Source organism: Squalius cephalus (assembly GCF_949319135.1).
Source record: "Squalius cephalus genome assembly, chromosome: 12".
NCBI classification, from domain to species: domain Eukaryota; kingdom Metazoa; phylum Chordata; class Actinopteri; order Cypriniformes; family Leuciscidae; genus Squalius; species Squalius cephalus.
The window spans coordinates 38,818,806-38,845,215 of NC_137133.1; the positions used below are offsets into that span (position 1 = coordinate 38,818,806).

The 26,410-nt window shown below is 38.0% G+C and overlaps 1 protein-coding gene across 2 annotated transcripts; it reads right to left on the reverse strand.

Moving 5' to 3' along the window:
- Positions 1–1,219: 1,219 nt before the first annotated feature.
- Positions 1,220–22,156, reverse strand: bub1ba (BUB1 mitotic checkpoint serine/threonine kinase Ba). Of its 2 annotated transcripts, none has more exons than XM_079889205.1 (17): positions 22,036–22,156; positions 21,751–21,834; positions 19,173–19,345; positions 16,324–16,424; positions 14,467–14,585; positions 12,805–12,842; positions 12,614–12,695; positions 12,067–12,154; positions 11,553–11,767; positions 8,704–8,834; positions 7,743–7,880; positions 7,587–7,666; positions 6,752–6,910; positions 4,476–4,612; positions 4,192–4,327; positions 3,024–3,139; positions 1,220–1,431 (listed from the first exon to the last, which is right to left on the reverse strand). In XM_079889205.1, the coding sequence occupies exons 2-17, from the start codon at positions 21,813–21,815 to the stop codon at positions 1,317–1,319; spliced, it is 1,893 nt and encodes a 630-aa protein (XP_079745331.1). In that variant the 5' UTR covers positions 21,816–21,834; positions 22,036–22,156; the 3' UTR covers positions 1,220–1,316. The 2 variants fall into 2 exon arrangements, with proteins under 2 accessions (XP_079745331.1, XP_079745332.1); XM_079889206.1 differs by having other exon boundaries at positions 11,553–11,764; positions 22,036–22,142.
- Positions 22,157–26,410: the final 4,254 nt, after the last annotated feature.

Here is a 26,410-nt window from a genome sequence, read left to right on the forward strand (position 1 = left end):
ATATGAATATCGCAGATGTGTGTGTGTGGTGATATGAATATCGCAGATGTGTGTGTGTGGTGATATGAATATCGCAGATGTGTATGGTGATATGAATATCGCAGATGTGTATATGGTGATATGAATATCGCAGATGTGTACGTTGTGATATGAATATCGCAGATGTGTGTGTGTGGTGATATGAATATCGCAGATGTGTGTGTGTGGTGATATGAATATCGCAGATGTGTATATGGTGATATGAATATCGTAACGGCTCGCAGTAACTGGAGTCATGAACAAAAGACGAAGAGAAAATCACTCGCTCTTCTGTAGCTTTAATAAGAATCAGGATATATATTTAATTTATACAGTGAAAACTAAGCAGTTTTATTTTTACATGTGATTATTGAGTTTGTGTTGTTAAATATCCCTAATGTAGGATAACCTGACCCCTGACCCCCGAGGTTTACACTGATGTTACAATAACACTTCTGATATACAGTAAAACACTGATGTTCAGAAGTTTAGGGATGTTTTCTTGTCACGTATGTAGGTTATATTATTTTACATACATTTTAAGTTTATTTTACACACTTTAAGCATTATCGTATCGTATATCGCATTATTGAATGAGTTATGGCATTTTTCTTCAAACCATCCTGACCGGTGTAAAATACACACTGATAACAGGCTTACCGTGGTGAATCAGGGTCAGGCAGAAACACGTGTACTGACTCACTTAAATTTAGTTCATTTTAAACAAACAAAAGAAGTTACATAATGTACCTTATTGTGAAGTGTTATTAAAAAATGCAAACATGAAAAGAGTTTGAATGAACTGAATAATTACAAATGCTGAGCTAAGGTGACTCACTCAGGAGATTATAAACCCAGAATGCATCAGCTATGCACTATTGTGAAGATTAGAATGTCGATTTACAGGTTTTCAATGCATGAGTCAAATAACGGCGATCCACTGAAGTATATGTTCACATCTTCAGATTTCATGTCACAATAGTGGAAGGTTCATACTTTTAGTATAAAATTTAAATACATTTTTATTTTTTAATTATTATGTAGCAAAAGTTTCATAAAAAGCATGATACTTGAATTTGTTTTATATAGTGTCATATATATTCACTATAAAACAACATATCGCCTCTTAAGCCACTATTTTATATATATAAAATAAAAAAAAGAGATTTTCTTTATTATGAATTAAAAAAACACCCAAGCCTACATTGTGAAAATAGTTTATTAACATGTATAAAGAACAATATATAACATTAATTCCACAGTTTCACACGGAGTGAAAAGTACAATAAATCCGATCTTCATAAGCTGTCGCTCACGTGACTGATGAGGTCGGACAACACCAGCGGAGAAGACTTCTGCTCAGGATTCAGAGTCATGTGGAAGAAGTCCTTCCATACGGAGTTCACAGGAGCGCTGAGGGAAACGACCAATCAAACACACTCATGACAAACATCTGGAATACAGTAAAACTAAACTAGAACACAGATTCTCATGTGCATATCTTAAAGGGTTATAAAGATGTGCAAATACTTCACTCGAAATATCTGGTAACACTTTATAATAAGGTTTTATCCCTTTAAGGCGAGACGTGGCAGGCAAAAACATCGTTTTTTTTTTACTGGTCAATTTTGAGATTTTGGGATATTTGTCTTCAATAAGATGTCTTCTTTCAGACTTGTGGTGAAAAAGTCAGAAATACACATTTAGGTCTTTATTTTACTACACTGTGTCTGTTTGCGTCTGTAGATTTCTCATAAATTCAACAAAAGTTGGCGTTCTTAATCCTCCCACTGCTCCGCGATCGCTGTCTGCTCCTGTCATCACACACACCGCTGGAAAGCAGTCTCTCTCCTGTACAATCCTGTACAATCCTGTCGGATCCAAATATGGTCATTTCCTTTTTATCAGCAACCAATCGTGAAAGTAAAAGGGCTGAATGCGCAATCTCATTGGCTGATGATAAATCTTTAAAGCCCGTTCTCTCAAAATGACTTTTCTCTCTGAAATCTCCACTTCAGTGGCACCGATACACACCAAACTCTCCAGTCTTGTACCGAGTTATATTATGAAGACATTTACAGAGGGATTTGTAAATATATTATTCCTAGCCTGATTTATATAACATTTTATTCCAAAAAACATGGCGAAAATCATTTAAGGCTATTGACAGTATATTCTGATTTACAGGATAACAGAAGTAGACACTCTGTCATTTCTTTCCCATCTAATATGTGAACACAATGAAAAAAAATCATTTTTAACCTGGCTTTATCCAATACTCAGATTTAGTTTTTTTTTTAATATATGCAAATTAGCGCATATTTAATTAGATATCGCCTAATTTGCATATTTAAACATTAAATTACAGAAAACTTGTAATACATTTTTTTCTTATCTTAATGTAGGTAATCAACTGTGAAAGTTTCATGGTGATATCTGCTAGTTAAACATTTTACCCTATTCACCTGTTGTGTCTCGCCTTAATATGAGTTAACAATGAAAAATACTTATAAATCACTTTATAAGAGCAACATTATGCATTATTAAAATATAAAGTTGTATCTGTTTCTTTTTTTAATAATCACTGTTGTTATTATTAATGGACCTGATCAAACATGAATGAACTATCAATGAAAAGTTGTATATTTATTAACTAACATTTATAAGTATTGGAATAATTATATTGTTCATTATTAATGCAATAACTAATGGCACATATTTTAAAACGTTACCAAATATTTTTGTTGTGATGAGATTTGTGTTTTTGCATTATGATGATGCACGTTTTAAAACGTCACCAAATATTTTTGTTGTGATGAGATTTGTGTTTTTGCATTATGATGATGCACGTGTGCATCATCATAATGCAAAAACACAAATCTCATCACAACAAAAATATTTGGTGACGTTTTAAAACACTCTGTCTGCTTTCTTTTGTCTGAGTGGTAAAATATGGCCTGGACATGTTTGTGTTCCTCCATATGAATAGTTAATGTTGCTCGCACCTCTGATCAGATCCTGATAACTCCTCCAGACTCCAGGCCGAGTTCTCCTGCCTTACTCTCAGCGGCCGGTTAAACAGCAGAGTGTGCACGATTTCTGCAAGGCCAATCAGATCAACCTGTTGCAAGAGCAGAAATTATCACAGAAATTATAAGCAGCAATTAGTGCTTTTTACACATTTCATGCATTTGATTGTTCAGTAATGATTAGCTAAATAACTGAACAAACTGGTGCAAACCCTAAACCATAAGCCGGCAGCTTAAGTAGTTTAAAGATTATGTTTCTTCTTCTTCTTGATTATTTCTAATAAACAGACACACATAAATCCCGTATCAGATCTAGGCAGGTGGAGGGGTTCAGAGAGTCTGTTAGCACTGCAGGACTAGCTGAATGCTAACACTGAACCCGACTATTTCAATGTTGAGCAAGCAATCCCATTGGCTGCGGGATCAGCAGAGCCAATCAGCTGGGCCATAGTTGAAACACACATGGTCTAAAACTTTCCACACATGCCAGCATGACAAAACTTAGTGTATTTACTAGTTGCCATATCAACACTATATAGAGGAAAAGAAATGCACCAAAATTAAAAAAATCTTTGGAAGATATTGCTCAACATTTAACTATAGCAAAAGTAAATTTCTTAAGTTAATTTTTCATCTCTGTTTTTTGTGTTTATTTAAAATGAGACAAATCTGATATTATTTTAATCTTATGTGTGTTATTTAACAGTTGATATGGTTTAATGCTGATCTCTCCAGGTTTAAACCCCAGGTGTGCAGGCGGGGCATGTTGTCACACTGCGTTACAATGAGCCTCTATTAGAGCTATGCTATTCTATTCTATACTCTCTAGAATAAGGTGAATAAAGACTAAAGTTTATTGTATTTTATTGAGAAAATATTTTAGTTTGTCTTGTATATTTTTTTGGATTAGATCAGGTAACATTTTAACCTGTCATATGGTCACCTTTGGGGCATGTTGTCACATTTCACTTCCATTCTTTCAGGGTAAATCAAGAAAAAAAAGCATACACTGTATTACCACATAATTGTACAAGACGTGGGAAATTAATGTGAGAAAAAATAAATACCCTGAACCCAAAGTGAATTTACACAAACGGAGTCAAAAGTGTTGATATATTTGAAGGAAAGAGGAGTGTGAATGTACCTGATAAGGCGAGGCAGAAGCTGGCAGAAGACCCTGGCATATGTACTCCTGTGCCGACGGAAGGTCTTGTGCAGTTTTCACGTCACTCTGGAGCTGCAGATCCACTGCGTTTGAGAAATCTAGAGCTGCGATGCCACTGCGGCCACACACACACACACACACACACACACACACACACACACACACACACACACACACACACACACACACACAGGAAGAGCGGCTTGGAAACGGGTATCAATACTAAACGTATGCTTGCGTGTGCATGTGCTTTACTCATGTACCTGAGGTAAGAGTACAGGGTTTCTGGCTTCAGGCCTCCATGGACCACCTGACAGGAATGAAACCGCTTCACCAACTCTAGTAACAGAAGGACTAAGCGTGAAACATCCGTTCTAGCAATGGGCTCAGCGAGGAGATCCTAACGGTGGAAAGATGAAAACAGAAATGTTTCATTGAGGACTTGCGTATAAAAAGATTGTTTCCGCCACAGAATATAAAATAAAAAGGGTAATTGCGACTTTTTATCTCACGATTCCGAGTTTACATCTCAGAATTGTGAGATATAAAGTCAGAATTGTGAGATATAAAGTCAGAATTGCGAGATATAAAGTCAGAATTGTGAGATATAAAGTCAGAATTGTGAGATATAAAGTCAGAATTGTGAGATATAAAGTCAGAATTGTGAGATATAAAGTCAGAATTGCGAGATATAAAGTCAGAATTGTGTGATATAAAGTCAGAATTGTGTGATATAAAGTCAGAATTGCGAGATATAAAGTCAGAATTGTGTGATATAAAGTCAGAATTGTGAGATATAAAGTCAGAATTGTGAGATATAAAGTCAGAATTGTGAGATATAAAGTCAGAATTGTGAGATATAAAGTCAGAATTGCGAGATATAAAGTCAGAATTGTGTGATATAAAGTCAGAATTGTGTGATATAAAGTCAGAATTGTGAGATATAAAGTCAGAATTGCGAGATATAAAGTCAGAATTGTGAGATATAAAGTCAGAATTGCGAGATATAAAGTCAGAATTGCGAGATATAAAGTCAGAATTGCGAGATATAAAGTCAGAATTGTGAGATATAAAGTCAGAATTACGAGATATAAAGTCAGAATTGCGAGATATAAAGTCAGAATTGCGAGATATAAAGTCAGAATTGTGAGATATAAAGTCAGAATTGCGAGATATAAAGTCAGAATTACGAGATATAAAGTCAGAATTGTGAGATATAAAGTCAGAATTGCGAGATATAAAGTCAGAATTACGAGATATAAAGTCAGAATTGCGAGATATAAAGTCAGAATTGCGAGATATAAAGTCAGAATTGTGAGATATAAAGTCAGAATTGCGAGATATAAAGTCAGAATTGTGAGATATAAAGTCAGAATTGTGAGATATAAAGTCAGAATTGTGAGATATAAAGTCAGAATTGTGAGATATAAAGTCAGAATTGCGTGATATAAAGTCAGAATTGCGAGATATAAAGTCAAAATTGCGAGATAAAAAGTCAGAATTGCGAGATATAAAGTCAGAATTGCGAGATATAAAGTCAGAATTGTGAGATATAAAGTCAGAATTGTGAGATATAAAGTCAGAATTGCGTGTTATAAAGTCAGAATTAAGAGATATAAAGTCAGAATTACGAGATATAAAGTCAGAATTGCGAGATATAAAGTCAGAATTGTGAGATATAAAGTCAGAATTGTGAGATATAAAGTCAGAATTGTGAGATATAAAGTCAGAATTGTGAGATATAAAGTCAGAATTGCGTGATATAAAGTCAGAATTGCGAGATATAAAGTCAAAATTGCGAGATAAAAAGTCAGAATTGCGAGATATAAAGTCAGAATTGCGAGATATAAAGTCAGAATTGTGAGATATAAAGTCAGAATTGTGAGATATAAAGTCAGAATTGCGTGTTATAAAGTCAGAATTAAGAGATATAAAGTCAGAATTACGAGATATAAAGTCAGAATTGCGAGATATAAAGTCAGAATTGCGAGATATAAAGTCAGAATTGCGAGATATAAAGTCAGAATTGTGAGATATAAAGTCAGAATTGTGTGATATAAAGTCAGAATTGTGTGATATAAAGTCAGAATTGTGAGATATAAAGTCAGAATTGCGAGATATAAAGTCAGAATTGTGAGATATAAAGTCAGAATTGCGAGATATAAAGTCAGAATTGCGTGATATAAAGTCAGAATTGCGAGATATAAAGTCAGAATTGCGTGATATAAAGTCAGAATTGTGAGATATAAAGTCAGAATTGCGAGATATAAAGTCAGAATTGCGTGATATAAAGTCAGAATTGTGTGATATAAAGTCTGAATTGCGAAATATAAAGTCAGAATTGCGTGATATAAAGTCAGAATTGCGAGATATAAAGTCAGAATTGCGAGATATAAAGTCAGAATTGTGAGATATAAAGTCAGAATTGCGAGATATAAAGTCAGAATTATCTTTTAAAATGTTTCATTCTGTGGCGGAAACAAGCTTCCGTACTTGCGGAGGTTTACGAGGAAAAGAAAAACGGATTGACGAGACCTACCTCAATGGTCTCTCCGTGAGGAATCCTCCAGAGAGTCATGCAGCCGTTCTCGAACACGTAGCAGGAGATCTGGACGAGACGATCCTGCTGGTCATGTGACAGTCGAGCCCGGAGCTGCGAGCTGATGAAGAAATCCCACGGCACTGAGGAAGAGTCCAGCTGAACCGGGAAAACAGGGAAGCGTACAGTACAGGAGGAGGAAATATGGAAACATCAGAGTTAGTCACAAAAACATGACAAATAAATATATAAGAAATGAGTGTTTATATAATGTTTTATATATATATATATATATATATATATATATATATATATATATATATATATATATATATATATATATATATTAGTGCTGTCAAATCGATTAATTAGAGAGAGAGAGAGAGAGAGAGAGAGCAGTGTAAATCTAAAAGTTAAAGGTTATCACGAACATAATATATCAACAAAGTATAAATATACAAGAGATATATGAACCAGTGGATCTCTGAGCTGAGTGAGTGGAGGCGGGGCTCATTTGCATATTCATAGAACCGTGCATACTAAATGAGGCAAGGGTGTCGAGTTACATTCAAGATATTTTAAGGCATAAAGACTTTTTTCAAGGAAAAAACATTTAAATATGTCATTTTGGTGATCAAAGATGAGTTTTAAGGGATACAATTATTGACTACAGGAGGACTTTAATAAATATTATAATACTATATAAATAATACTAAAATTGCACTTTAAATATATAAATAAATAAATAAATAAGTGTCTGTTTATCTGTAAATCTCATTTGCCATCACTGAATAGTCTAGTACCCTGCCAGTCGAGTGTTGATGTAGTGTCGCACCTTCAGAAGGACAGTGGCATCGCTGGAGGAGTAAACGCTGAAGTCTTTCTTCTTCTCGCAGTAAACCAACGTCTCTCCGTCTGGAAGTGTGTGGAATATTCTATTAAACATTATTTTGACAATATTACTGCACCTGTGCATGAGTTTTCCATATACCAAGATTTAAGTCCCTGCCGGTGTCAGGAAGAAGCTCAGCTTTACGGTGGAAGCTGGAAAAGGTCGTCACGTCTGCTTGCTGGCACAGCCTGGACCTCACGCCTGGACCGCAGACGTCCTCTGGTTCAGTGACTGACACTATGAGCACAAATACAAACATGTTGAAAAGATGTAAGCTCATATATCATAGAACATATTTGGGCGGGAAAAAATGACCAGATAATGTAAGATGTGTGTGCCTGGGATCCAGTAATGAAACAAGTGACGCCTTTGTGTCACTGAATCATTCATATGTACATATTAAAACCAAAATACATTTTAGGTTTCTTTCTTGTGTATATATATATATATATACACATACATACACACATATACATATACATATATATATACACATATATACACACACACACACGAAAGAAACCTAAAATGTATTTGTTGTTTCTTAAGATCTAAACAAAACCCAATAGATTAGAGATGGACGATTCTGGATAAATTTAATCATTTTTGAATCATTGATTCTCCCATGATTCTGAACAGATAATTAAACAAAAACAACATGCAATTTACTAAAATGTTCTTCTGACTAAATGTTAATTGCTGCAGTCTATTTAAAAATGTATATTTGACTTGAATTATTTTTAAAAATCGGTTTGAGTGAATGATTAAATGACTCACTCATAAACACTTAACTTGTTTCATTACTGGATGAATCAGTGTTTTTGAGCAAATCTCTTGAGTGAATGATTCAATGATTCAAACACATGTTTTAACAGTCTCTTGTCTCCACCTACTGGTGTAACGATGTAATGATATAATCTTTATTTGAAGTGTCCAGTTACTTTCAAAAGTTGATTTAACTTCGATAGCGATCTTTTAACAATTAATTGAGCGTCTCTATAACAGATCTCGTTTCACTAAGAGACCATATAAACTCTAAACTGTGAGCTTTATTTCCCACCGTTCTCCAGCACAGTCTCCGGTCCCTCCACAGCTCGGCTGATCTCCGTGTCATTAGAGCGTTTCATGGGATCCTGGGAAAAGTTAGCGAAGGAAGTGCCGCCCAAGTCCTGACTGATCTCTAGGATAGGACTGTGAACACAAAGCATGGACAAACCCAAGTCTGAGTAAGATTCTAATCAAGATTAGTCATAATTAGCTATTAAAAATACAGTAACATGAAATCAGATGTAACGGTGTGGCGCACTAGCAACACAAGCTCACGGGTTTGATTTGCAGAACGCATGAACTGATGAAAATGTGCGTCTTCAATGCAATGCAAGTCACTTTGGATAAAAACATCTGCAAAATGCATAAATGTAAAAAATGTAAACGTAATGCAAGACATGCATTTACAAGGGCTGGGCATCATGTTAATATATATTGTGGCGACTAAACAAAAATTTTGCCATATGGTTTATATCACAGCATGAAAATATGATCCGCATTTGCGTGATAATACGATCATTACATTTCTGTAGTATCTCATTATCATGAAATAAAATTTCTCATATTGTGAAATAAGATTTTGGCCATTTCATCCACCCCTAGTATTGACTTTCTTAAAAAAATGTCCCTTGTCTTATAGTGTTTTATAAATGTCATAGTCTGATAGTGGATTTCTTAACTTCATCAATGTGTTTGTTACAGTATAGGGACCGAGTATAGATTATTGGAGAATGTTTTACAAGAAAATACTATTCTGGTCCTTCTAGTGTTACTTGAAGTTTCTTTGTAATTATTTGTGAAAATTGTTTCTACACTAATTTTTTTTTTTTTTTCCCAGTTCAAGACATTTTTAAGACAATTCTGAACATTTCCAGACAGTTTTACGGCAGTAAACGAACACGCTGATGCGTCATCTTTGAGTGCCCAGGGTTTGACAGATACTGTAAAATGAAACACTTTTTTTGGTTTTCAAGGACTGAGATCTCACTTATCAAACAATATCTTTATTATCTTTTAAATAAATAAAAATGTAAATAGATGAAAAATAAACTAATACACTCACCTAAAGGATTATTAGGAACACCATGCTAATACTGTGTTTGACCCCCTTTCGCCTTCAGAACTGCCTTAATTCTACGTGGCATTGATTCAACAAGGTGCTGAAAGCATTCTTTAGAAATGTTGGCCCATATTGATAGGATAGCATCTTGCAGTTGATGGAGATTTGTGGGATGCACATCCAGGGCACGAAGCTCCCGTTCCACCACATCCCAAAGATGCTCTATTGGGTTGAGATCTGGTGACTGTGGGGGCCATTTTAGTACAGTGAACTCATTGTCATGTTCAAGAAACCAATTTGAAATGATTCGAGCTTTGTGACATGGTGCATTATCCTGCTGGAAGTAGCCATCAGAGGATGGGTACATGGTGGTCATAAAGGGATGGACATGGTCAGAAACAATGCTCAGGTAGGCCGTGGCATTTAAACGATGCCCAATTGGCACTAAGGGGCCTAAAGTGTGCCAAGAAAACATCCCCCACACCATTACACCACCACCACCAGCCTGCACAGTGGTAACAAGGCATGATGGATCCATGTTCTCATTCTGTTTACGCCAAATTCTGACTCTACCATCTGAATGTCTCAACAGAAATCGAGACTCATCAGACCAGGCAACATTTTTCCAGTCTTCAACTGTCCAATTTTGGTGAGCTCGTGCAAATTGTAGCCTCTTTTTCCTATTTGTAGTGGAGATGAGTGGTACCCGGTGGGGTCTTCTGCTGTTGTAGCCCATCCGCCTCAAGGTTGTGCGTGTTGAGGCTTCACAAATGCTTTGCTGTATACCTCGGTTGTAACGAGTGGTTATTTCAGTCAAAGTTGCTCTTCTATCAGCTTGAATCAGTCGGCCCATTCTCCTCTGACCTCTAGCATCAACAAGGCATTTTCGCCCACAGGACTGCCGCATACTGGATGTTTTTCCCTTTTCACACCATTCTTTGTAAACCCTAGAAATGGTTGTGCGTGAAAATCCCAGTAACTGAGCAGATTGTGAAATACTCAGACCGGCCCGTCTGGCACCAACAACCATGCCACGCTCAAAATTGCTTAAATCACCTTTCTTTCCCATTCTGACATTCAGTTTGGAGTTCAGGAGATTGTCTTGACCAGGACCACAGCCCTAAATGCATTGAAGCAACTGCCATGTGATTGGTTGATTAGATAATTGCATTAATGAGAAATTGAACAGGTGTTCCTAATAATCCTTTAGGTGAGTGTAAAACAAAATGCTACAAATAATAAAGTGCAGCAGATGCAATGACTGTGGAAACTTTAAACATTGAAAGGACGCTATGACAAAGATACTGCTTTCCTTATTAAATCTGATAATCAATTTTCATGAATATATGATTGAGCTGAAGAATGAAAGCAAAGATTGCTTTATATGAGCAATATCGCACTCATAGCCATGAGAAATGCCTCTATATATGTATCAGACGGACTGCAGCGTTAATTGTGTGTGAAAAGATTGTTTTATCAATAAAATTAAACACTAATTTTACATATCTTGTCTTTCAATAATTCATGCACTTTTCAAGTACTTCTTAAATATGTCTGTTTTCAAGGGTTTTCAGGACTTAAATTTCAAAAAGTAAAATTCAAGCACTTTAAACACCTTGTACGAACCCTGCAGACATCAACATGGTGTCGGCCCAGATCCGGCCCACATCCGGCACGCGCTGAATCCACATGTACCAGTTGCGGGCCGGATCTGGGCTGACACCATGTTGCTGTCCGGGGAGCTCAATAATAAAAACAGTAAATTCAAGCACTTCAAGCACCTTGTCCAAACCCTGGAGTACCTGAGCTTGTTCTCCTCAGGGCTCATGGCAGAGCTCGGTGCTTTAGTGGACTCCGGGTTCTCCGGGGGGTTCTGCCTCTCGACTCCACCAAATGGAGTTGAAGCGAGTTGAGTGGCACGAGCGAACTCACACGTGTCGTCTGGACTCCGGCACAGAGTCTTATTCCAGTGGCCGTTGACGATGGCTTCCTCACAGCGAGAGATGGACGAGTCCTGCTAATGAACGTGATTACTGACAGGAACACTTCAATCACAAACACTGAGAAGAAACTGAGAGGAGTAGTTCACTTTAAAATGAACATTAGCCCATGATAGATGCACGTTTCTGAGCTTCAATCTGTTGGTAGCCATTCACTGCCATTATAAAGCTTGGAAGAGCAGGACATTTATTAATATAACTCTGTGTTCGTCTGAGAGAAGAATGTCATATACACCTAGGATGAGTTGAGGGAGAGTAAATCATGGGCTAATGTTGCTTTTAAAGTGAGCTATCCCTGTAGGAACGCTGATCTCACTCTGTCAGCGGAGGGCTCTGCTCTTGACTTCGGCACTTTCAGACTCGAGGTCGGCATCTTCAGAGACACACGGTTTGCAGAAGATGATCTGAAATTGCAGAGAAAACATCTTGATTAAATGAAAGAGTGGACAGAGGGGCCAAAGAAGGAAAAGAAAGAATAAAACAAACACAAAAAACTAAAAGGGACTGACAAAAAGAACAAACAAAAGAACTAGAAAGAGAGAGGAAAAAGGAGATTGAAGAAAGAAAGAAAGAAAGAAAGAAAGAACAATATAAAGACAGAATGCAAAAAAGAATGAATAATAAAAAGGATTGATAAAAGAACGATAGAAGTGAAAAAAGATCAAAAAGAAATAAAAAACAAAAAAAGAACAAAAGATAAAAAAAGAATGATAAACGGATGACAAAAGATAGAATGATAGAACGGAAGAACAATATAAAAGAGCCATACAAGAAAGATCAACGATAAAATAAGAAAGAACGATGGAAAGAAAGAAAGAAAGAAAGAAAGAAAGAAAGAAAGAAAGGCCAGCTGGTGTCCTCACGGTCTGTGTGTCTGTTTGTGCTCATCAGAAGCGCTGAATGCTTTTGCTGTGGCCGTTTTCTGCTGTCGAGAGTCACTTCCACCTGAACACACACACACACACACACACACACACACGTTTAGCACAGGAATTTCACCTGAACACACACACACACACACACACACAGTGTGTTACAGACAGGAGAGACTCACTCTGATGCGTGTGCTCCTCTCGACTCACTGCACTCCTCCTGAACACACAACAGAAAAACCATCAGCAAAAAGATCAGAGAAACATTTAAATACAAATACCTCAACACAACCCAACACAACACAACTCAACTCAAGTCAACCCAATTCAACACAACACAACACAACTCAACACAACCCAATTCAACTCAACCCAACTCAACCCAACTCAACTCAACTCAACTCAACTCAACTCAACTCAACTCAACTCAACTCAACCCAACACAACTCAACAAAACTCAACCCAACACAAATCAACACAACTCAACACAACCCAACTCAACACAACCCAACCCACAACCCAACTCAACACAACCCAACCCACAACCCAACTCAACACAACCCACAACAACTCAACTCAACACAACACAACTCAACCCAACTCAACACAACACAACTCATCCCAACACAACTCATCCCAACACAACTCATCCCAACACAACTCATCCCAACACAACTCATCCCAACACAACTCATCCCAACACAACACAACACCACACAACACAACACCACACAACACAACACCACACAACACAACACCACACAACACAACACCACACAACACAACACCACACAACACAACACCACACAACACAACACAACACCACACCACACAACACCACACCACACAACTCAACACAACTCAACACAACACAACACAACACAACACAACACAACACAACACAACACAACACAACCCAACACAACCCAACACATCCCAACACAACTCATCCCAACACAACTCATCCCAACACAACTCATCCCAACACAACTCATCCCAACACAACTCATCCCAACACAACTCATCCCAACTCAACACAACACCACACAACACCACACAACTCAACTCAACACAACACAACACAACTCAACACAACCCAACACAACCCAACACAACTCAACACAACTCAACACAACCCAATTCAACTCAACCCAACTCAACACAACACAACTCAACTCAACCCAATTCAACACAACACAACTCAACACAACCCAATTCAACTCAACCCAACTCAACACAACCCAACTCAACACAACTCAACCCAACCCAACCCAACTCAACCCAACCCAACCCAACTCAACACAACCCAACCCACAACCCAACTCAACACAACCCAACCCACAACCCAACTCAACACAACCCAACTCACAACCCAACTCAACACAACCCAACCCACAACAACTCAACTCAACACAACACAACTCAACCCAACACAACTCAATTCAACACAACTCAACCCAACTCATCCCAACTCAACTCATCCCAACACAACACAACACAACTCAAACACAACTCTAACCAACTCAACACAACTCAACCCAACCCAACTAAACTCAACACAACTTAACACAACTCAACACAACTCAACCCAACCCAACCCAACCCAACCCAACACAACCCAACACAACCCAACACAACACAACACAACACAACACAACACAACACAACCCAACACAACACAACACAACACAACTCAACACAACCCAACCCAACCCAACCCAACACAACTCATCCCAACACAACACAACTCATCCCAACACAACTCAACACAACACAATGGATTTTTTCCACTGGGATTAAAAAAATTAAAAAAAGGTCTTTCTTAAAGCATTATAAGATCTGACCTCTGAACCTCATGCCCTTCTTCCTGATCCCTGTAAATGACGAATGGAGCTCGTTTCACAACAGGGGCGGCAGGTTCAGACGCACCAGCAGAAGAAGAGCCGGCCTCCTCGTCGACCATCTAGACCAAGAATTAAAATCACACTGTTAAAACAGGAGCCAGACTTATGCTGGTGTGTGTCTGAAAGCTCCTCTTAAACATGCAAAACATGCGTTTAAAGGGATAATTCACCCAAAAATTAAAATTAGCCCATGATTTACTCACCCTGAAGTCATCCTAGGTGTATGATATTGTGATATATGATGAACACAGTCATATTAGTAATTTAGTTATATTAATAAATGTCCTGGCTCTTCCCAGCTTTATAACGGCAGTGAATGGCTGTTTCTGTTTTGAAGTCCATCAAAGTATACGGCCGTCTGCCGGAAGATAGTTATTTAGTCGATTAAGTTTTAATTTGTGGATATTTTTTTACACAAACGCATCGCTTCACTTCAGAAGGCCTTTATTAACCCCACAGAGCCTGTGGAGCACTTATGATGGACAGATGCACTTTATGATGGACAGATGCACTTTGGTGGACTTCAAAAAATATACGGCCATTCACTGCCATTATAAAGCTTGGAAGAGCCAGGACATTTTGTAATATAACTCTGTATTCGTCTGAAAGAATAATGTCATATACACCTAGGATGAGTTGAGGGAGAGTAAATTATGGGCTAATTTTCATTTTTGGGTGAATTATCCCTTTAAAGGGGACCTATTATGCCCCTTTTCACAAGATGTAAAATAAGTCTCTGATGTCCCCAGAGTGTGTATGTGAAGTTTCAGCTCAAAATACCCCACAGATCATTTTTTACAGCATGTTTAAATTGTCACTTTTTGGTGCTCAGAAAAATGCGCTGTTTTAGTGTGTGCCCTTTAAAAGCAAATGAGCTGCTGCTGCCGGCACAGGGGGCAGAGCTTCACGAGCTCGCGCTTAGTCTCAGGACAATTTCACCTCACAGAATTATGATAATATCAGAAACTCTCAGTAACGGTGTTCATTTCGACCCGGAGTCGGACAATAATGCCTACAGAGTCAGAGTGCTGTATGGAGATGGAACAGGTATAGTTTAGTTTAATTACGGTTATTATAACGTATTTGTCATCTGCTTGTATGTATCCACTATTAATAGCCTACAAGTCTGCTGTTTCAGACCAGGTCCGAATGATGATCAAACATATACTGATGAGTTTAATAAAGTTTATTGTACATCACTCAAAAGATGAAGCGTCAGTTTTACTCCAGAAAATCACCGTAAGAGCGGAGTAAACACAGTATAAGAAGTGCGTAAGTACATAAACGAATTTCGGTAGAGTTGAGGGAGCATTTTCTTTGAAAACGAAATAATTCCACCTCGTCTTCAGCGGCTGCCTCAGATTTCGGGAGTAAATAGAGAGAGCTCTGTGGATTAATACATCCAGCCACACAACACCTACATTCTCGTCAGTGCAGCGATGGCGGATGTGTACAACTCGCTGTGAACTCCATCAGGGCGGGGCTATGCTAAACCGCAGTGTCTGTCAACACTCGTGGGCGGGGCCTGTGCTTGGTGACGTCACACCAGCCCCATGGCTGATCGTTGGGAGACACTGCTGATGATTTATGGGGATTTAAATAAAGGAGTGAGTGGATTTTTATCACTAAAGGGTGGTTGTGTACACACACTGCCAACACACATTTATGTCCAAACACCATGCAAAAGTGAATTTTGCATAATCGGTCCCCTTTAAAGGGATCTTCACCCGAAACTTCAAGTTCTTTCATCATTTCCTGTCCCTCACATGCGGTCAGATATTGAGTGTAAGGCTGTACCTGCTGTGGAGCTGTGCTGATCCTCTGCTGAATGAGTCTCTGCTTCTGCTCGATCTGAAGCTGCAGTTCCTGCTTTACCTTTTTGATGTGTGAGGCCTTTTCTGCACAGGTAAACATGTAAAATCAAATTAACATGCTATACGGTCTAATCAAGGCTTATTATAGTTAACTAAAACCATAAAAGACACGTGTTTCTTGAAATAAAGTAAACATTAACTGAAATGAGAGATATATATATAAATCTTAAACCTATTTGATTTCAGCTAATTGCTAAAGCTACATTTCTCAATGTCATTTAGTTTGACTTAAAGGGTAACTAAACCCTAAAACAACTTTTTTTAGTTAATGATCTGTAAGACTGGGGCTTGATTAGTGCTGTTCATTGATTCAAGTAATTTTTTTTACATTTGGGTTTAAAGTGTTTTAATTCTACAATATATGGTGTAAAGACGCCTGAGTGCTGCCCTCTTCAGGTTGAACGGTGGCTACTGCAGTTGAATTTTCCTATTGGAGGTTGTGGTAGCCGGTGACGTCAGAGGGAACCAGCTAACCACGCCCTTGCCTACAGAGAGATGCACGCCCCCCCTCCGCTGGGCTCCGCCCACTTCTCCAGCATTTTTCAAATATTGCCAGTGGGTGGAGTCAGGCTCTGACCAGGGGTTTAGTTACCCTTAATTTAGTAATATCTAAAACTGATTTTTTTTTTATTTTTACAAAACTATATAGACACATTTAACACACACACACACTCTCTCTCATGAGGGCAACCAGCATGCGTGCGTGCTCTGGGTGTGTTTTTGTGAGGGATATACTCGATAATGTCATATTGCATATCATTAAAGAAAAAACAATTACGGTATTATCGTGGACGACATACAGAATATCGCACACCCCTAATTGTTATATATTGTATTGACAACTCAATTAAATACTTACCATAGTATATTCTGCTAAATTGGACGTTTTTAAATAAACACTGGACTGTTTTAGGGCTGGAGGATATGATGATATATATATAACATTAATATGAGTGATCACCCAGATTTAGACCTATACTGTATTTATATAAAGCGTTCACAGGCAAATTTGCTTTTGCATTTCCCTGGCGTCGAAATCAGGCTCATATAGATGTCAGGAAACAGGATTCCTGCTGCATGTCAGTATCCCTGATCACTGGATCTGTGGTGAGTTGTAAGTAGGGCTGGGCGATATAATTTTTTCTCGATAAAACGATATTAAGAGTTCGATAAATGTTCGATAATGTTTATGCGCCAAAAGCGGAACGAAACTCATTTGAATCGCGCGCCACACGGACCATTTGTGACCCTGGACCACAAAACCAGTCTTATGTGTCATTTTATTAAAATTGAGATTTATACATCATCTGAAAGCTGAATACATAATCTTTCCATTGATGTATGGTTTGTTAGGATAGGACAATATTTGGCTGAGATACAACTATTTGTAAATCTGGAATCTGAGGGTGCTGAAAAAAATTCGAAACATTGAGAAAATCTCCTTTAAAGTTGTCCATGTATGTTGGCGATTGTGCTGCATCCACTCACAAAAATCATTTTTATATATATTTAAGGTAGGAAATTTACAAAATACCTTCTTGGAACATGATCTTTACTTAATATCCTAATGATTTTTGGCATAAAAGAAAAATCGATAATTTTGACCCATACAATGTTTTGTTGGCTATTGCCACAAACACACCCGTGCGACTCGAAACTGGTTTTGTGATCCAGGGTCACATTTATCCGCTCGGCTCAAAGTCCAAACGGCAGCGCGAGCGCGAGCTCACCAGAGCAGATGCGTTTATTCTGATCGCTCTCGTCACGAGATCCAGTGAGAAGCGCTTGAATTCAGCGAAGAACACACACGTCTCAGTGATTTAAACCAGTTTAAAGGCAGATGAAACAGCGCTGACTAACAGGAGAAACACTGTGCAGAAGGCTTTTCACTCTACAAATTCCCATAATTTACCATGGATTTACTGTAACGTAAGTCTAGTAATATTGACTGCACCATGAAATGTCGGATATACATATTGAATTGTATTACATTATTAATGTAGACGATGTATTAAAGGACTGATGGAATATAATTACAGTATTTAATAATGTATTTAGGCTACTGTTTTTCATACAAATACCATAGAAACCATAAAGTTACATTTTGCCATGATAGTGAGGTTATCATGATCTAAGCATGATACTGGATGACCAATGGTTAAGTTTAATAAAACTCAAACAGTCAGAATATTACATTTTACCAAAAAAAAATTAGCACATGCAGAAACTAAGAAATTAATTGTCCAATAAAGATATTTATTTTGTTAAGGAAAAATGACAAATGTTTGAAAGTTCTACCTCAGATTTGTGAAATGTACACCTGTGTGGCAAGTGTTTGTCCTGATATGTTCTGACAATAAAGAGTAGTTTAAAACCACAGTTAACGCTCTGGTTTCTACAACTTTCACTTAGGAGCAAAAATCTGCCTTTAAACTTGAAAGAAATAAAGATTTGACTTTTATCGTGATAATTATCGATATCGACTGATATAAAAAAAAATATCGTGATATTTTTTTTTGACCATATCGCCCAGCCCTAGTTGTAAGGAACTCTATATCAAGTTCAACCTTTAGTTTAAACTGATAATTGTTTGTTTTACTGGTGTTTTCAGTTTCTCCTGTTAAATCCAGTCAGTCAGCAGCTCTCCTGCCACTCCGGCTGAGCGAGTGTGTTCCCGCACATCCTCTATTCGACTTCAGACGCAGCGCATGGGTTTAGCTAAAGGCCGCCTCAAGCACACCGAACACCAGACATGCTGTAAAACACACGTACCGCTCAGAGCCCTGTAGTAGCGCTGCGCACGGAGCTCTTCCAGGCTGAACTCCGCGTCCCCCTGGTACACCTGGTCTTTGCAGTACATGACCTGCACGTGATCCTCCTGCTGGGAAGCCTGTTCTTCTGGAGTCGGGATCCTCTGGGACGGGAGCGCAGTCTCCGCCGGAGCGCTGTGGTGGAAACGCGAAGCCTCACGATTACACAAGTTAAAATAAAACAGTCACAGAACAATATATGGGATGAACTGAAGTACTAGTTACAGTCCAACAACAACAACAAAATGTTTTAAGAACATTTTGCTAACATTCCCTTTAAGTTCTAAAAACGCTTTTTTTGGAATGTTCTCTGAAAGTTTTATTCTTGATTATGCAAACATTAAAGTCCCCCTGTGGTGAAACTCCAGTGTTTAATGTTGTTTATGTGTCTATGTGGTGTTTTTAATGTGCTTTAAGACAAACCATGTGTAAATTCATAAGTCGACAGCATTGCTGAGTATTTCCTCCTTAAAACTGCAGTGAACCAAAGACAGTCTCAAAAACACGCTTTGAAATCGCTGGTGTTTCTGACGTCACAAACTACCTTGTAACCAATCAGATCAACGTGTGATCGTCAACCAGTGGATCTCTGAGCTGAGGGAGTGAGTGGAGGCGGGGCTCATTTGCATATTCATAGAACCAATCAGATCAACGTGTGATCGTCAACCAGTGGATCTCTGAGCTGAGGGAGTGAGTGGAGGCGGGGCTCATTTGCATATTCATAGAACCAATCAGATCAACGTGTGATCGTCAACCAGTGGATCTCTGAGCTGAGTGAGTGAGTGGAGGCGGGGCTCATTTGCATATTCATAGAACCAATCAGATCAACGTGTGATCGTCAACCAGTGGATCTCTGAGCTGAGTGAGGGAGTGGAGGCGGGGCTCATTTGCATATTCATAGAACCAATCAGATCAACGTGTGATCGTCAACCAGTGGATCTCTGAGCTGAGTGAGTCAGTGGAGGCGGGGCTCATTTGCATATTCATAGAACCAATCAGATCAACGTGTGATCGTCAACCAGTGGATCTCTGAGCTGAGTGAGTGGAGGCGGGGCTCATTTGCATATTCATAGAACCAATCAGATCAACGTGTGATCGTCAACCAGTGGATCTCTGAGCTGAGTGAGTGAGTGGAGGCGGGGCTCATTTGCATATTCATAGAACCATGCATACTAAATGAGGCAAGGGTGTCGAGTTACACTCAAGATATTTTAAGGCATTTTTTTCAAGGAAAAACTTTTAAACATGTAATTTTGGTGATCAAAGATGAGTTTTAAGGGATACAGTGATTGACTACAGGGGGACTTTAAAGGAACATTCAATTTAACATTTTGCAAAATGCTACGTTTGAATTAGAGGTCGACCGATAAAAACTATCACTGGCGCCTCGTGGAGTTTGTTTTGACGCCGCACAAAGCGGGACACTTCAGATGTGGATTTAAAACGGAGAATGAAACGGTATAATATACAGTACACTACCGTACGTGTTTTCATATCATTATAAAGTTATTAATTTGTTGACTAGATCTTGCACTAGCAGAGTAAGAACAGCGCGTTTGCCGTCAAGGCTGAGAGGACGCTAACAATTAATACCTCAAAAACAAAACACGCCAGCCGATCGCTTTAATGCGTTACGCAGGAAGAGGATATATATATATAGAGAGCTAGTGACACCAGAACGCAGTGAGTATTGACATGCCGACTGAAACATACAAACAAATCATGAGGTCGATTTCAGTTTTGTTTTTATCGTCACTCTAACATATTTTGATTAGATAATCATCAAGTGTTCTAAAATATAAGCAAATAAAGTGTGAGAGTATGTATACAATATACACACGTGTCTGATTCCAACGGTGTTGTTATAAAGGTGGACATTTTTAAGCACTAATGTTTGGATTTATATGATATAGTAACACTTTACATTTACATTAACACTTGTAACATTAACTTTGGCTAATAAACGTATTGTTAATTTGTTGATTTCAATATTCACTAATACATTTTTACATTTTAAAGTCTTGTCTTAGTTAATACATTAGTACATAGTTAATACATAATATATTAATATTTTTTAATCGACTGATCGGTTATCGTTATCGGTCGACCTCTATTTTAAATGTTCTTTGAACATTCTGAAACAAGTAGTAATATTTATAATAAATAAATAAATAAATAGCCTAATAGAAGAACGTTTAACATGAATAATGTATAAATAAGCCCTTTGACTTCTGTGCAAAAAAATAAAAACATGCTGTTGTAAATTAAAAAGTTATTTGTTAATAAAGGAATTCAAATTAGGAGACGTGAACACAGTTATTTAGATATAATATAAAATACACATGATTAGAATAGATTTAATATAAACGTATTCTTAATCTTATTTGGTTTCGGCAGGTTAGACTTCACCACAATGAGCCGTGTGTGTGTGTGTGTGTGTGTGTGTGTGTGTGTGTGTGTGTGTGTGTCAAACGACCCAAAACAAAACAACACTCAATAAAAACATCATGAAAAGTGGATCTTTCATTGCTTAACATTACCTCCAAATGTGAGACGAAAGTTCATCCATCTTCATGCGTTTTGATTGCTCAAACCCAAAAGCCATCTATCCTGTGCGATGTTTCCTGTGATATAAGTTAATAAATCCAGTAGCATATGCAACGAAGGTTATTTGTAATCGGAATACTAAAATTATTATGTATAACACGAGTAGGATGGGTTAGTATTCATGACAGCGACAGACACTAACAAATCATTTTCAAATCAACAAAACATTATATTTGCGAGTCGTGTACATTTAGAAGTTGTAAAAATCATGACTGTACCTCCGAAAATCATCAAATATTTCTGTTTCGGCGAAGTTTGCTCGCATTAAACACTGACAGCAGAGGTGTGTGTGTCTGTTGTGCATTCGAGGCTCAAATTCAAATGTTACCACGTGACTGTGACGTACGACGTAACTGACGTTCCTCTTCGGCTCAACGTCACATAATAACGTACTTGGGAATTTAACATTTATTTTTTCGCGGTATATATGCGTATATTTCATTTTATAAACTACTTATAAACAATATGTCATTGTATTATAAAAACGTAAAGGCAAAAGGCAACTCCTTTATCTTTTCTTGTTTTCTACGGAAGCCTTGTGCATATACTGCCCTCTTCTGTTTTGCAGTGAAATCAGGAGTTGGTTAAATCACTGATTATTATGTTTATATAACGTTTTAAACGAATTCAAACGTTATTTAATTGAGTGATAACAATATGTCACAGAGATAAAATCATCCCAGCAGTTTTAATTCAATTGAGAGAATTCATTGATAGACCGATTTTTGATCATTTAAACAGCGCTGGTTTAATAATTGTGACTATATCATCTAGTCAAGAAAATATTGTTGTTTTTCGGTTCACACCGAGGCTATTTGCATCTTAAATGCTGGAGTTACTTCCATATAAAAACTACAAAAGAAAAACCGTTTAACTTGGATATAACTATTAATAACTAACTTTTACCAAAAGTCATTTTATCCTTTTATTTTTATTTTGCACAGGTAAAATTATGTTAAATATATGAACATCAATTAAATAAACAATTAACATCACAAAATGTACAATGTAATGTAAAATTGCCAATGAAGTAGAACAATAAGAAGAGTCGAGTCTATATAATTATAGTAAAGTGATCCATTTATTGTAGTGTTTAAATGGGACGAGCAATATTTCAGGGTTTCAACACTAGACAAACATGTTTACATCATTGTGCTTGAGAGTGACTTTTAAAGTTATTCTGGATCTGTTCATGTCAGTGATTATGAGGCCTGAGGTGAGCAAGCACACAGCAAATAAAGCCCAATGAATAGTTGAAATCAATCACTTGATGAAATATTTCCTCCGGTGTGTATTCAACAAAACTTAATGTTAATTAAGGTCAGTTTGAGTTACACTTAATTCCCCCTGATACTCCAGAAGTGTAGATGGAGATGTGAGATTAGAAGAGCACCCCAAACACACCTTTTGGGTAATCGGGTAAACCACTATATACTCTAATGATATTTCTGTACTTGAATTGTATGAAAAAATATTTCCTCTTACTGTATCTCTTACATCAAAACCACTATGACTCGGCTGAGTCAAGAACATGTGCAGCCAAGAGGGGAACAAGTTCAGCTTTACCAAGAGCAGTGTGGTTTATTGCTTCGGTATATCTGTAATAGATATATAGTTTGGATTAATTTCTAGCAAAGAATACATACGGCCAAGATCTCCCTCCAAGGTCAGCTGGTCACTAATGTCAAACCCAAACTTGGAATATTTATTATCAATGTACCCATTTCCAGTAGTCTTCAGATTGGATTTCAGACCATCAGAGTTCACATAGATGTTAGCTTGATTATCCATTTTTCCCTTAAGTTCAGTAGACTCAGGCAATGTAGAATCTGTGGTTACTTGGGTTGCAGACTCAATAGAGATAAAGGAAAGAGTTGCATCGAGCTTCAAGGTATTCTCAGCATCTCCATGTCCAGCAGCCTCTGAATCTGGACGATCAAAAGTGTACTTGATCTTTAAGTTTGATGCTGCCTTTGGATGGGCCTTGGTGTCCGCAGAAAGTTGATGAGTGGCATCAATAGTGAAGCTTGTCAGATTAATCTTAGCAACTGTGTCCACAGACAATACAGCCTCATAGATGTCTTCCAGAGTCAAGCTACTCTCCTGATTACCGCCAATGTGGGCATTCTCCAAAGACAAAGAAGAGGCCAGTTTCAATCCACTTTTTGTGGTCAGGCTAGTGCTTCCATCAAGCTTGGCCTTCAATCCCTGAAACACGCATTTACACTTACACGCATCCAGTAATCCTTCAGATAAATACCTGCATTAGCATTGAGGTCAAGAATAGAGGACTTGAAAGAGTCAAGTCAAGTCAAGTCAAGTTTATTTATATAGCGCTTTTCACAACATAGGTTGTATCAAAGCAGCTTCACAGTAATAAATTAAAACAATACATCAATGTTTGTTTCTAGTGGAACGTCCACGTTTGGTAATGCTGATCAATAGTATCATTGATTGATTAATTCAATTAAATATCCCCAAATATCCCCAACTGAGCAAGCCAAAGGCAACAGTGGCAAGGAACCGAAAAACTCCATCAGGAGACCTAATGGAGAAAAACAAAACCTTGGGAGAACCCAGGCTCAGTCGGGGGCCAGTTCTCCTCTGGCGTTTATGAACTAGAGGCCGGATTTAACTGTAAGATTAAAAGTATTATATGAATGCCTGGCTGAAGAGATGCGTCTTTAATCTAGTTTTAAACTGGGAGAGCGAGTCTGAGCAACGAACAGTATCCGGAAGACTATTCCAGAGTTTTGGAGCTAAATGTGAAAATGCTCTCCCTCCTTTGGTGGATCTGGATATCCTAGGTATGACCAAAAGCCTCGAATTTATTGATCTTAAAGAGCGTGATGGATTATAGGGCGATAGAAGATCCGTTAAATAGACTGGAGCTAAGCCGTTTAGGGCTTTATAAGTCAGTAGCAATACCTTGTAATTAATACGGAACTTTATAGGTAACCAATGTAGTGATGATAAAATTGGTGTTATATGATCATATTTTCTTGATCTAGTTAGAACTCTAGCGGCGGCATTTTGGACTAACTGTAGCTTGTTTATTAAGGATGCAGGACAACCAGCTAATAAAGCATTACAGTAATCTAGTCTCGAGGTCATGAATGCATGAACTAACTTTTCTGCATCAGAAACAGATAGCATATTACGTAGCTTAGCAATGTTTCTAAGGTGGAAAAAGGCTGTTTTTGTAACATATGAAATATGATTTTCAAAAGACAGGTTGACACCTCAGAGACTAGGTTACCCAATGAAGGAACAATGAGACCCAAATCAATAATGGGAGCAAACCAGCTCTTCTGGTAGACAAGTTGGGCACTTTGATCAACGGGCTGGTCGTTTGTGGTAAAGTTATTCCATAGGCCAGTATTATCATTCAAGTTCAGGGGTCCGTTCTTTATATGTTGCTTAAAACATCCGAGATCAAATGAGATATCCAAGATGATATCATTGTGCTAATCACGATCCGGCTAATCAGGTTCTTCGAACACACCTGCCGGATATGATTAGTATAGCTGGATTGAGTTATCTGAGATAACTGCGTGTTCATGCGCTGGTTTAAAAGGGGATATGTGTCGACAGTAAGAACATTGATCAGCAACGCTGCTATTGGCTGCTCAGCGTGGCCAAAGAGCACGCTCAGTTTTCCCCTCAGCAGAGCAAGAGTTATTGCTTGAAGGTTGTGCTGAGTTTGAAAACTTAATTAAAACGCCAGGGAACACCTCAAAGTGTGCAAAAGCCAGGAGAGAGGGCTGGCAAAAAGTAGCAGACAAACTAAATGCGTAAGTGCTCACCATGTTATGGTTCTATCACTTATTACAGTATATATTCTTGTATTTTAATAATGTCATAATTGCTTAATGTCAGAGCCACCTCAGGACCCACTAGAACATGAGAACAAGTAAAAGTGAAGGACTAGAATATTCTTCAAAATGGTAATCTTTTCTACTTCTACTGTTTTGTCTCTTTTACAAAAAAACACTGTTAAATGATGTGTTTGTCTGTTTATAACAGCAACCAAGAAAAAGGCTGAGCTGAAAGAAACAGGTGTCGGTCCTGCACCCCCACTGTTACGAAACTGCTCGGAGACACGAAGGTAGAGATCCAAATGCAGCTTTAATGAAGGGGCAATCCAGACACGTAATCCAATAAACTGGCAAAAGGTCAAAACACAGGTAGGCCGTCCAAACAAACAAAACAGGCAGGGGTAAGAGGCAAAAGAGTAATCCACGGAACAGGCAAGAAATCCAAAAACCAAGAGACAAGAAACCAGGGAAAACGCTCAGGAATGCAGTGCAACAACATACAAAACTTCACAGTGAGTGATGGGGTGAACCAGGCTTATATGGGGTGAACTAAACAAGAAGATGAGATACAGGTGAATGTGATAATGAGTGCTGATGAGTCCAGGCAGAGAATGATGGGAGATGTAGTCTGTGAGTGAACATTAGAGTCAGGTGTGGAGTGCCCTCTGGTGGCTCTCGAGGGCACTCCAGCTGGTTATCGTTACACCCACATTACACCCCGGCAGAAGAGCTGGCCCTGGGGTTAAAGGTGAACCCATTGTGGAGATCGTCCCTG